Source organism: Pelobates fuscus, chromosome 8 (assembly GCF_036172605.1).
Source record: "Pelobates fuscus isolate aPelFus1 chromosome 8, aPelFus1.pri, whole genome shotgun sequence".
NCBI classification, from domain to species: domain Eukaryota; kingdom Metazoa; phylum Chordata; class Amphibia; order Anura; family Pelobatidae; genus Pelobates; species Pelobates fuscus.
The window spans coordinates 155404749-155419142 of NC_086324.1; the positions used below are offsets into that span (position 1 = coordinate 155404749).

General features: G+C 39.8%; 1 protein-coding gene across 1 annotated transcript in view; it reads left to right on the top strand.

The window, feature by feature from the left end:
- Positions 1–14394, top strand: part of LMF1 (lipase maturation factor 1) — a 240044-nt gene that overhangs the window by 26162 nt on the left and 199488 nt on the right. The window contains exon 3 of the mRNA XM_063430459.1: positions 3745–3755. Within this exon, the coding sequence (XP_063286529.1) occupies positions 3745–3755 (11 nt within the window). The remainder of the gene's footprint in view (positions 1–3744; positions 3756–14394) is intronic.

Consider the following 14394-nt stretch of genomic DNA (forward strand, 5'->3'; position numbering starts at 1 on the left):
CTATGGGACAGGGGAGGGGGGGGAAGGAACACTATGGGACAGGGGAGGGGGGGGGAAAGAACACTATGGGACAGGGAAGGGGGTGAAGAACACTATGGGACAGGGGAGGGGGGGGAAACAACACTGGGGGGGAGAGGAACATTAAGGGAAGACACTAAGGTAAAGGGGAGGGAAGGGAAAAGGAACACTGTGGTAGGGTGGGACCACTAAAAGTGAAGGGAGAGGAACATTAAGGGAAATGGGGGGGGGGGCACTAAGAGACAGGTAAGGGGTGGGAGGGGGAGTTCCTACCGCACATATTTACACACAAGCACACTGCATCCACTACACAAACACACACACTGAATCCACTGCCCACACTGCATCCACTACACAAACACACACACTGCATCCACTACCCACACTGTATCCACTATTTTTTTGATGTTTTAAAATTTAATATTTAGCACAAATTGCAGATGACAAGGAAAATAAAGCATGTTTTTCTCTATACAAAGGGCAGCGCTTATAACAATGATTGAAAAGGAGCTAAGATGGAGGCACCCGGTTGCAAGAATAAAATGTGTGGATTTGTAAATTTAATTGTCACACCTCACAAATACATATATGTTAGAAATAATAAAGGGATAAGTAAACACAATATTAAATATCACGGGACGTAACAGATGCCCTTTAAGCCTCAACATTTTTCATATAGAACTTTGTGGTGCCCACAGGGTTAACAAAAAGCCTTTCTAGGAAAATGTAAATTCTTGTCATTTTGGGATAACCTTGAGCTGTTTTGTACCAACACATTGGTTACAAATGCAGAGAGACTAATTCTGATTGTGTAGCAATATTGTTGCTGTTGAAATAATAGTTACAGCACAGTTTGTGGATATTTGATAAGCGTTAATAATCCGCAATCAGCTGCTTCATTTTTACAGAGATTTTGCACAAGGCCTTGCTTTGAGATAGAGTAATGTCTAAAGCATTCTTATCACTGTGGAAGGAAATGTATCAGGAAACGTTTGGGCAGTAGTTGGCATATATCTCATTTTATGGTCATCATGGCACACTCTCATTTTGTTGTCATCTATATTAAAGAGACACTAAGCATCAGAAACACTACTCCAGAGCTCTAAAGCATGTAAAGAGACACTATAGGTACCCAGACCACTTCAGCTTATTGACGTGGTCTGGGTGCAATGTCACTGTCCGTTTTGTCTTGCAATGGTAATTATTGCAGTGTTTGAGAAACTGCAATAATTACCTCGCAGGGTTAACGCCACCTCTAGTGGCTGCCTACTAGACAGCCACTGGAAACACTTTCGGGTCGTTAGGCGACTTTTGGTGTGCATGATGACATCCAGCGTCTAATAAAACCCCATAGGAAAGCATTAATTCAATGCTTTCCAAGGGGGTGGTCCTAATGCGATCGCAATGCTCGCCGCTCATGCGCATTAGGTCCCTGACGACAGCGATGTTGGGGGAGGAGGAGGCAAAGGCATAGCCTGACCCAGCACCAAGGGACATCAGTGCTGGATTCAGATAATTCTTTATTTTTCGAGCGTGCAGTGTTAAATACATAGGTCAGGATTGACAAATGTTATTACATTTAGCAGATAATTGATAACATTATGGTAACAGATTTAAGAAGCGCTGCACTTTTTTGTTTTAGATGAAATCAAGAGTAAACAGTCAGGCTTATCAAAATAAAGAAATCTGACATGCTCTACGTGCTGCTTAGGACTCTTTAGCATTGAGATAGTACTGCTGGGTTTGGTCTTGTAATGAAAGTGAACAAAAACCAGAAAGCATTGCCCAGCTTTTTTTTTTTTTAAAAGTAAGACTAGCAGTATGATCATCCTGTCTCATAACTGTAGTATTTAAGGAGAAGCTTGTTTGGCAGGGTGATTAGTAGGTAAAATATATGTGATAAACTAGTGAAAAGAGATTGCTACAGAGTGTCATGGTTATGAATACGACAAACAATAAACACGTTTAAGTGACTGACACATTGCATATTAAGAGGTTCCACTGGACATGTAAATAGGCTATACAAGGGCTGTCAGCACTTAGTGAGTTATGTGGTAGTGGAACCTTGCTCAGCCTATGCCTGACATATTATGCAGTAGGACCCATAGAGAGAGATCACAGATGTCCCGCTGAACTGTACCCTTCCAGCCCCAGTCCGCTGTACCCGTCTCCCAAGTCTCTAAGTGATCTGCACACCGGGGATGAACCTGTGGCCAGCCGCCTGATTTCTTCATAGCTTGATGGGTAGGGGCCCTCAGCGGGTGTGAGCAGTGTAACTGGGATTGTCCCATGATGAATCTTGGCCCGTGCGGGTAAAGGCACATAGCAGGATTCAGAGCATCATCGGTAGTGACCCTCTGAGGGCATGTCGGCTGCGGGCGAGCAGTGCTCTTTCGTCGCTTCTTCCGCCTGGTTGTTTTACTGATTCTCCGCTCCTGCGGCTTTATTGCTTTAGTCGGGCACTCCGGCTGCCCGCGAGGGGGTGCACGGTGACGCACTGTCTGTTTGGCTGGCCTCGTAGCAGGAGGTGAGTGTTCCTCTTCTAGTTGCTCCCAGAATTTCTGGCATACCGCATCAAATTTTGCACGGAAGGCTGCTGCCCACTCTTCAGCGGTCTGTTTCTTTGCGTTGGCTGCCTCCTCGTCGGCCATCTTAGCTTGACCTCGTGGGGTCGGCTGGTCAGAGTTTTTCTGTAGGGTGCCCCAGAGATAGGTGTTCTCCTTGGGCTGGTGGAAAGGGGGGGGGGGAACAGTGGCCCTTCTTCACCGAGGCGTCCATTAGTGGTGGGGGGGAGAGCGGACAAAAAGGTTTTTAACCCTTTCAATGCTGGGGGAAGTGAGGAGGGGTGAGCAAGGGGGCACTATACAATTTTATATTGCTCGCCTATAGTTTCCCTTTAAGCTTTCTGAAGTGCATTATGTGGTAAGAGTTTGACCTTTTTTCATGTTATAAAAAAATTGCAGATTTATAAATGAACCTTGTTACATCCTCTGGCTGTAAATCAGGTAATCTGCCCTGTTATTTGGTGATTTGTTTATCTCAGTGGAGCTAAACTCAAGAGGCAGCAATTGCCCAAAGCTCCTGCCTTGCAAAGACTTGCAAGGAGAGGAGGTGGAGGGCAAACAAAGGCTGCAGAAAAGAGATCTGCATTTTTTGCAAGCTGTTTTTAGCTATACCACAGTGAACAAAATGCATAATAAAATGCGTGCACGTTTGCATTGGGGGTATATCTGCTAAACAGTGATTTTTATTTATTTTGACAGTGGAGTGTATTGTTAAGTATTATGTTGTAACAAATATTTTTGTTTCTCTATTCATATAGTTTTATTCATCTAATCTTTACATCAAGTTTTCTAACGTGAGTCTTAGATTAAAAAAAACAAAAACAAAAGTTGTAGTGTGATTTGCAACACCCTATTTTGTTTTGTGAATGTATTGTTTTGTCTATTATGAAGTGGAAATACGTATGGTGGTTTTATTTTGCTGTACAGGTTTATTTTACCCTATCTTATTTTGTTCATTATGATTAATAGAGGGAATATTATTGCAAAACCTACTACGTAGATCACTGGAGGCAAAACATGGTGGAATTCAAAGTGTCCTCACTTCAACTGCTCAACTGGGTTAAACTTGCTTTTAGTTCTTTTTATGAAACATTGGAAATTGGCTATTAAATGTTACTAAAATGTTTTTCTACGGTGTATTCTAATCGCCTGTCTTTTGCAGGTATTCGTTTGGTAAGTGACTGCTTTAAGAACAAACTCTGATCCATGTGTTGTTTGCTTCGTACAATTGTAATATGGGTAAGCATTCTGTTCACATCCAGTGGGGAAAGTTTAATGGCACAGTAGATAGTCAATGGTCGAACGTTAGAAGATCTGTTGTTCAGAGTTCCATGCCAGTGTTGGAAGCAATGATCACACACATCTGCTGATGTTGATGAGCGATCTGTCCAGAATTGTGGTACACATCGAAAGTCCCAAACTAAAAATAGTTTAGGAGAAATTGACTGTTCTCTAAAATATACACCAACCCTTTGTTTATGGATAACTGATAATCTGTCCACCGTACTGTGGTACCATTGCATACCTTACAACATTTCAAATGGGGGTACATTAAATGTAGGGGTGGGGTGCTCTAAGGAATTCTAGGTGACTTACTGATAACAATTTCTGCAAGTCTAATGAAATTTAGGACAAGAAAATTTAAAGTTATTGATACAGACTGTTTTCGAAACACATTTGTTGTATTTTAAAACACATTATGGTCAGTATTATAGCTGTGAGGCACTGGTAGAAATTCAGACACACTAAGAATACTAAGCTCTTACAAAAGTAGGACATTCGGATAGAAAAGAGGGATAGAAGGATTTGGGCCCAAAATAGGGGACTGGCCTTCCTAGATAGGACATTTGAGAGATATGCCATTGCTAAACATAGTATTGATATTTATAGTAGATATGGGTAAATCTACATTATAAGGTGCTTTTAAAGGGACACTCTATGCAACCAGACCACTTAATCTCTTTGCAGTTGTTTGGGTGCAGTGTCCCTGTTCCCTTAACCCTGCCACTAGGGGCGCTACCTGCAGATTCACAGAACTTGACTCTGTGAAACGACGCTGGACGTCCTCACGCTGTGCATGAGGACGTCCAGTGTCTAGTAAATCCCCATAGGAAATCATTAAGGCAAGGCTTTCCAATGGGAAAGGTCGCGCATGAGCATTATGCCCCTCTCCCCATCAGCAGATGTCGGCAAAAGAGGAGAGTGACCCAACGCCGCAGGACATCGGTACTAGAAATGGGTAAGTGTAAAAAGTATTTTTAACCATTTATTTGCCACTGGAGTGCACAAGGGAGGGGCGGCAGAGGGCATTATAACACTATAGTTTGTCCATAAGTTACATTTACAGAGGATATTTGTTTAATCAGGGTAATAAATGCTCAATAAGTGTTTTACTAAGTACACATGCATACTAATGTGTTCTGTCACTACCACATTCCTACAGATGGTTCTGGAGGTAAAGGATATGTCTGTGAATTTGGCTTTCACTCAAACTTGGGTTGTGCTAATTTAATGGACAAAAAATAAATTGGGTCCAGAATAGCTGATTTATATTCCAGTTAGGGGCCTTGGATGTACTAATCCCCCAAATTGGCTGTTTTGAATATTTTACGTCACCGATAAACGGACAATTGAATGGACATTTGGTCCAGGCTTTTGTACTCTGTCCTTTTAGGTGTTGTTGAATGTCACTCTGATCTTTCTCCTCTAGCCATAGACTGCCAGATAATTCTAGGACTTGTAATTGAACAACATAGTAGACTGTAGTTTGATACCACATGGCGGCAAACGTTGCCTTTATATTTGGGAACGAGTTATTTCATGCATGTGTGAAGGAGAGAGACTGGTGGGGTATGATTTGCCAGGGATATGGTACACTTCTTGCATTAGTAGTAGCTATGTATCCTGGTAAAGAGTCTAGTGATTTTAAAATGGTACTTCGAGTAGACTGGGCAGATTCGTTATTGAAGATTGAAGATTTCAAAAACATCTAACCAACAAGAGCGAAATGCAGATTTATTTTACCATATCTATAGTATTGTCGAGACTAGTGGTCTCTCTGTCAGTCATATCCCTTGGAGCTCTTATTAAACCATGTGACTTGTACCATCCAAACCCTTTTGTCTACTGAACAGCGCTCCTCCACCCTGATCCTACGTTCCCTCTGAGCTGTGTCCCACTTCACCTGCTTTCCTGACTGTCCATTTCCTGTTTCTAAACAAAGCATAAGTGACTTGTTGTCCTCCGGGAGAAGCTGACACCCCCTTGCTTGTTCTCCATACCCTTTGTAGCCAGTGGGATCCCTGTTTTTCTTGTCCATGGATAAGATGTTCTTGAAGATGAAGATAAATAAGATGTAAATCCATGCTGGCTACGCTAGAACACAGGAAAACCACAATATTTTTTGCGTTATAATATATCTGGAACAACAACCCTTGTCATGCTTTCTCTTCATCTCCAAGACTGATTCTGTCTCAAGGAGCATTTCAAAGCACTTTATGATCACTTCAAAGAACAATGCTTTTAAACAATTCTGAAACTTAGCTTTGTAAAGCATTTCTCTTCCTGCTCTCTGCAGGAAGATAATCTTTTGAAACCCATTTCTTTTTTTCCCCTGGTTTATAAAGATGTACATCCCATCACAATATTCTCTGTCTGCTTCTTAGCCAAAACCAAGAGGACACCGTTGCCCAGACCAGCACTAGTGTGTGGGTCGTGTTTATTTGAATTTAAATTTTACTTCGTATTTTCATTATAATTGCACGTTCCAAATCCACTAACGTATCTGTCTTTGCAATACTGTAAACTTTATATAAACTATTAGAAATCAGTAATATTTAAAGGACCACTGAAGTCACCCGGACCATTTCATCTCAATGAAGTTGTCTAGGTGCAGTGGCCTTGTAGGTTTAACCCTGCTATGTAAAACATTGCAGTTTTGTAGAAAATGTAATGTTTTTATTGAAGGGCTAAGCACACCTAGTGGCTGTCTTCCCGAGTTACAACCCGAGTGAAAGTCAGTCATGTGACCAAATACATTTAATAAAAAAACATGGAATTTCGTGCTTTCCTGTGAGAAACACAGAGAGAGTGACGCCAGTCTGATGACGTCACGGGAGGTGGAGGGGACAGCAGAACCTGGTGAGTCTCTGCACTAGAATAAAGTAAGTCAAAAAGCTTTTTAACTGAATTAAATCTAATTACGAACTAGGGCACGATAGTGTTAGGAATAACATTGTAGTGTTCCTTTAAAAAAGTAACAATCCTCATTTCTCCGTAAACTGGTGTATTGACACCCAGCCGCTCGTTTAATGCTACAGTGATGACTAACAGAGATTTAATAAGATAATGGGGAATCTTATTGCAATCTCATTTACATATTTGCAGCATGTCCCCCTTGGTGGTACGGTGGAGAGCTGCATTGTCCAGTTTGTTTTAGTCTTCTAGAGTACGTTGTGACCGAGATTATATTCTAGAGACTTTTGCTATCTCTTGCTCATTAAAGATAGGATTCAAGAATTGCCCACATTCTTTATTGATATCTTTCCTAAAGCAATTATAAAAAAAAAAAAAAAAAAAAAATGATTATTTAAATTAGCTTGATAACAATTTAATTAGGTTGCGCAATTGAAGGCTAAATGCCGGGCTTATTTGCGTAGGAGAGCAAATTAAACTCTGTCCTTCCATATTAATGTTGATGTTGCGATAAAAAACTATAAACTATGCACAAAGCCTCTTCACTGAGACTGACTGTGCTTGTGACACATCTTGTAGACAGTTTTGACCCAAAGGCCAAAGACAAAGAATCATCGAGATGCCTGCATGTTTACCGATTTATGCAGAGCGATCAACGTGCATTACCAATTGAATTAGTCAACTATTACAATGTTCTAAACTCCACAACACTACATTATAAATGAGTGAGAACTTCCAGCCTGCACTACGGTAGAAGATAATCCACTTAAATACAAGGGCATTTGTTTTATTATTTTGGTATAATATCCGTAAGTATTCCTTTACTGAGAGGGTAGTGGATGCATGGAATAGGCTTCCAGCTGAAGTGGTCGAGGTTAACACAGTAAAGGAGTTTAAGCATGCATGGGATAGGCATAAGGCTATCCTAACAATACGATAAGGCCAGGGACTAATGAAAGTATTTAGAAAATTGGGCAGACTAGATGGGCCGAATGGTTCTTATCTGCCGTCACATTCTATGTTTCTATCTATGTTTCTATGGTATCTGTCTATTTATTTATAAAATTGCCCCCCCACTGGATTATTTTTTTTATTTTATTTTGATATTTTTTTTGTAATGGTTTTAGCCTGAAGTGATCAGAGCTCCCTATTAGAATGTAATGACTAAGAACACTGTATGTGGTTAGTGCCTATTAAACAAGAAGTCTGATGGCTTGATTTCTGCACATCCTGACCAATGGCCACTTGCTTTGTAATGTTTTCAATCACGAATGCAGCACTCACCAGCGCTGGTGAATTACATATTCCCAGTGACCTACTGCCCTCCCTTCTCTTAAATTCAAGCTCTCAAAACAGCTTAATGAGGGGTTTACTAGCCCAATTGGAAGTTTTTATTAAAACCCATTAGTGCACTGAAGCAGCCCGCCTGAAGGAAGCAATTAGCTAAACGTAAGTGAGTTTGAGCTCTCTCCAGTTGTAGCAGACACCCCAATCATGTTCCCTTTAAACTGTTCCAGACAAGTTCTGTTCCACAGCAAGAAACTGGATGTATCGGATGGAGGTCCTCGCTGCTCCTTGCAAAGTAAAATGTCTGTCGTTTGGATACAGACAGCCATCCTTTAGATTTTGCCATGTAGCGATAAAATGGCAGTGATGCAGAGGAACATGTTCTCAAAAAAGTGTATTTTAGCTGCTAACATGTCATTTTGGGCCCTTTTTTTTTTTTTTAGATGTATTAAGACTTTGAGGATATCATTTACAAAGCTTCGTGTCGTTTTGCTCTGGTGAGTCCATTTTGCTTTCAGTAAGCCCTCAATCAAGTTCTTGGTGAATGTGGCTCCTCATAGCATCTATCCGTGGCCTTTCTATGGAACTCTTCAGCATCCCAAGTGCTAAACGAGGCTGATAAATTCAGCTGTTGGTTAAGACCTGTGTCCATCGTTGGCAGCACAGCATTCACAAACCAATATGGTCAGCTTACTAGTGCGTCTCAAGTCTATTTAGACTAGCCCAGGGATAGGCAACCTTCGGCACTCCAGATGTTGTGAACTACATCCCCCATAATGCTCTTACGACCATAATGCTGACAAAGCATCATGGGAGGTGTAGTCCAACACATCTGGAGTGCCGAAGGTTGCCTATGCCTGGACTAGCCTAATCAAACTTAAGTTTATATTTTGAAATGTAACCACAAAGAGTGAAACGGTTCTGTTCAGAATATATTGAATGTGATTAAACCTAGTGTATGCCACATTTAAGGCCCTTTTGAGGTTCACTATATATTAGTTTTCTGCATTTTGTGCAATGAGGTTTGCAATTATTTGGTCGCATCACTTGGTTCTGGAGATTCCCCCAAATTGACCAGTTCATTACATTATGTTCATCTGAGATTTTAGTGATACTATCCCACATGGCACAGACCTGCTCACATTATCAGGTGTATGGAAACGGTCAACAAAATTGGACTGTTTTAAATGTGGATGACATGATTTAAAAAAAATATATATATATTTTTGGCAAGTGGCAAAATCTTTGTTAGTCCTAAGGAGTATATATGGGCCATTTCGTTATTAATTGGTATTTCAGGTTCTACCCATGTGACTTGTATCTGCCAGAACGACACAGTCCAGGCATTTCTCCTCAATACACTCCGATACGTTTTGATTTTTCCACAACGAAGCGAAAAACACAAACACATCTCCTAAGTGTCCCTATGTGGGATGCACAGTCCCTATTTTGGGCTCAAATCCCTCTTTCCCTCTTTTTTATCCTAATGCCTCTCTTTTTTTCTTGAAGCTCCATATTGTTGGTGTGTCTGAGTGTATAACAGAGTTCTACAGCAATAATACTCCCAGTATTGTGTATTGAAACAGCAATAAATTCGTTTAGAAATCAGTCTGTGTAAATAAGATACATTGTTATTGTTCTAAATAACATTTTAGTTTTATAAATTATTAAGTCTTCTAAAATTTCTCAGAACAGCCCCACCCTCGGCCCTACTCACACCCCTAATATTAAAGTGTCCCTCTTTGTACATTTTAAATGTTGGTAGGTATGCTGACAACATTGATCAATAACCAAATTCTCCCTACTTCAAATCGCTTGCCAAGTACGGGAATAACTTATCCAGATCTTTATAATCTCTACATGGTCTAAACTCTAAACACATGTACAATAACCACTTATGGTTAGAATATTAAACACAAATTATGTTTTCATAGGTTTGTATAAATATGCGCGTACACAGTAAATGTTTAGATGTAGATACAAAAAGGGCAAGAACTGTATTGATCAACGTGAACTTTAAATGAAAAATTCTTTGCTTTTTGTCACGGTCCAGGTCAGTGTGTCCGTTTTTACTTTAGAAACATGAAATTGATACAAGTATTTCGGGATAGACAATTATGTTTTGCAGTATATTTTAATACCCTTTTTATTGGACTAACAGACATTTGTAGTGCCAAGCTTCTGGGAGCTAAAAGTGGCAACTTCTGAACACATGTAGCTACACATTTCTGTTAGCCCAATAATAAAGATGTTTAAATGTACTAAAACACTTCATTATATTTGCATCTACATAACTTGACTAATATAATAACTCAAATATAATGGCTTCTTGTAGGATCAATACTTTTTAATACAAATTTTTTTAGAATGGGCTATTGTAGAGAGATTTATTATTTTTTTTTTTTAATTATGTCCTAAGCAATAGAAATAGTGGATTTACGCTGGTTTTCTTATGCTGTTTATATTCGCGATAGTTTTTACTTTAATGTGAGCCCCAGTAATGTATCTAAAAGATGTTGTGGCATTATTACTACCCAGCATCCTTTATTCTGAGCTACACTCAAGTCCTATTGCATTACATTACATCTATCATTCAGATTTATGTGCGTCTCGTTAGCCTGTCTGCTGACCTGGTCAGACTCCACATAAAATAAGATTGGAGTAATTTATAACCAATGATTAGAGGCATGTGCATGGCTAGGGGGGGTAGTTACCCCTCCGCTGCAAACACTATGCCGCTAATTTCCGTAGAATGTCCCATGCTTGTGGCGATTTTCCCTTCTCTACCTGATTGGGGATAAGGTAATGTAACCACATGGCTGGTTTCATTGAATTGTGATGTAATGGCAAACTGCAGTAACCTATACAGACGCTGACAGACTGCTTAATAAATTGCTGTTTAGCTTCTCATTTGAAAAACAAGGCTGAATGCCTGCTCTGTGAATTCTTACAGCATGCCAGCATCCAATATGTAGGCAGAAATAACGATATATATCTTGTATTACAAAGTTTTACAATCTGCTCCACTGATTGCCGTATACCTGAACTTGTCAACACAGCCTCCCACAATAGTTAATTTAATCGCCTGTCATCACTTCATTCAATTTCTATGGCTGCCATTTTTATGTCAATATTTACCTATATTTGTATATTTAAGATCAAAACATTGTGATAATTTTTTTTCATGTTTTTTTATGACGTGGCTCATGCGCTGACCCCAGACCTCATTTACAATAGTATTCCATCCACCTAAAAATGACAAATTAAACTTTTTGTAGTTTTCTCATTTACTGTCAAATTTCCTCCTTTATAATATTGTGAAGCGCTGCAGAATAAGTTGGTGCCATATAAATGCCAATAATAATAATTTGTATGTGCGTGCGTGCGTGCGTGCGTGCGTGGCGTGTGTGTGTTATACACTAGTTCATAATTTGGCTGAAAAAATGTAAACCAAAGTAGCCAGTTGGCACTTTGAATTGGCAGCTGAATTACAAACTAGAGCCCAAAATGGTAGAATGATAACATTTGCCAACTCTCCTGGCTTGGCTGGGATTTTGCTGTACCAACACCAATTCTTTACTTCTCACTGTTTAGTTAACAACTCCTACATTTTTCATAAAAGCATAAGTGCCCTAAAGCTGCAACAATAGTATACAGGGGCAAGTGCTAGCAGCAAAGACAATTGGAAGCTTTTACCAGTTACATCAAACTTCCATACACCAAGACACACTAATAACCACCAGGTGCTTGGCTGGCCAATATTTAAAGTGACACTCTCACCTTTGGGGATCTTTGCGTATTTTCCAAGTAACATCCCCACTTGTATTGCAGCCGCCAGGGGAAGAAGCTAAAGGGATATGTGTGAATGTAATTTTCTCTCTCTACTGCAACTCCTGGCTTACCCCTGCTTTGTGGGAGAAGCAATCTTTAAGTACTCTTTGGTCAGAAGAACCTCTTACCGACTGTAGACTATGCATGATTTGATGCTTTGAATGTCTGAAACGAGCTCAGAGCTATTTTTTGAGTACTTGGAGATTAGTTTTTTTGAATGCACGCTTGGTCGGATAAGAAGTGTGGCTTTTGAGCAAAGTGGATGTAAAAATGGCTGCCCGCACAGAATCCAGGAGGTATACTGAAAATATGTATTTACTTAGATCAGGGGTGCCAAAAAGGTAGATCCCCAGATGTTTTAAAAGTTTCTATGATGCTATGGCATTCTAAAGGTATGCAAAGCATCATGGGAGTCGTAGTTCTACATCTGGGGATCTGCCTTTTGGGCACCCGTAACTTAGATGTATGCACTGCAAAATTCTACACACACAAATTCTATTACATGTATTTTAATTTAAACAATCATAAAAACTGATGACGGTTTCCCTTTAAGCTTTTGTATCCTGCAACTCTTTATGTCTTTCCGGGATACAAATCTAATTATTCTGAAAGGTAGCAGATGGAGATCAGGCAAAAAGTAGCCGCCTCTTATGTTGCTGCTATGGACATTTGACTTGCATATTTAATTTTTTTGTCTTGTATCTGAAGTATCTGCAAATATTCGCTGTTCATCTTTTTTTTTGGCACGTGTCTCGACCATCTCTGTGCCGTCAAAATAAGTACTATAAAGCTGGCGCTGTGCCCGTAGCGCCTGGTGTCTTTTTAGTTGGTTATCGTCAAACTTCAGAAAGCTGCTATCCATTTCAAGAGCAGGAACTGAGCAGTAAGAAATGTTAATTTGCAATGCCCCGAAGCAGCGTATATGCTAAATATTCGGAATATATCAAGACTAAATGACTTTGTGTTGCTAGGCCCAATTTCCGCAGAAGGGAAGCATGTTCCTTTCTCCATCAGAGTACCATTAGGCTCAACAAGGTCATTACCATGGAGAATTTTTTTATTTTTTTTCAGGCTTGCCCCTGTGGCACCTGTATGGATTTAAGCCATCTGGGAAAGAGGAAGTCCGGTTGTCACAGCAACAGTGCCTTAACAAATACCATGACAAAAGCTGAATGAGCGAAGGGGTCACTGGAGTCGGTGTGGGGGTCACTAGGTCACTTCCTTTCCCCCCTAATAAGACGGCAAAGGCAAATATACTAAATTCTTAACTTGCTTTTCTGAGCATTCAGATGGCTACATAGAATCTTCAAAACTGCTACTTGGATTATCATTATTTATAGATTGTAATATATATAGGATGCATTTTGGTCAAATTAATGGGAAACAATGACATCGAAGGGGTCTGGAGACATAATTTATATTGTGTATCTTTCATATTGCGTGATATTTTAGGATTCGTCTTAGGGCTTAAGGTTAGGTTTAGGGCATGGGTAGATCCCCAGATGTTTTTAAACTACAGATTCCATGATGCTTTGTCATTCCAAAGCATTCTAAAGGCATGCAAAGCATCATGGGAGTTGAAGTTTAACAAAATCTGGAGATCTATTTCTTGGACACCCTGGTTTAGTCAATGAGTTAAGGTATGCCCCCTTCTCCGTGAGATAAAGATGCTTGCAGTGTACAGTGGCAAACTGTGCACTGTTCTCATCAATTTTACCCAAAATAACTGCTCTGGTGCCATCACCATTTTTATTCCTATTTGTGTTAGAAACAGGTGTGTTGGTGTGCGTGTGTGTGTGTGTGCAAATATACACACATGCATTCACTACAGTTACTCTTTCTGTGATGTTACTTTAAATCAGGTACATTGGCTTTAAAACCCAAGTTCGAATCCCGGCCCGACCACCTCACCAGTAAGTTCCTGAGCAAAACATATCCTAATGATATATATTTGCCTACCTCAAATCCTCATAGATTGGAAGTTTGTTTGAAAATGGCATTCAAATATTCCCTTTCTATAATTGTAAAACGCTGTAGTATATGTCGGCAATATATAAATGATGACTATAATAATCGTTATCCTTTTAGTGTACTGGGACTGATAGGAATTTTCTCTATATAAAAGGTTCTGAGGTTTCCTTATGAATCTCCTTTATGTGAAACGCTCTTTGTATGAGCTGTAAGGTCTTCATTTTCCTCTTTTTGTGATGCCTACAGACTTTTGTTGTGTGAGAGTTATTGAAGTCGAGCTTCCTATTCAGTCTGACCAGCTGAACGATCATTGTAACATCAGGTGGGTAGTACATCTCACTAGTGTCAAGAGAGCAGCTTAAATGAACTCTGTGCTGAATAAGACCCCTTCTTTTATCATACATTATATAAATTATGCATTAATACACTATATGCAAAATATTATGATATAAGACGGCAAAAAATATACTAACTTTTAAATTAGTTGCTCCAGCATTGAGTGGTTTCCATATTAGGAAGTGACTTTGCC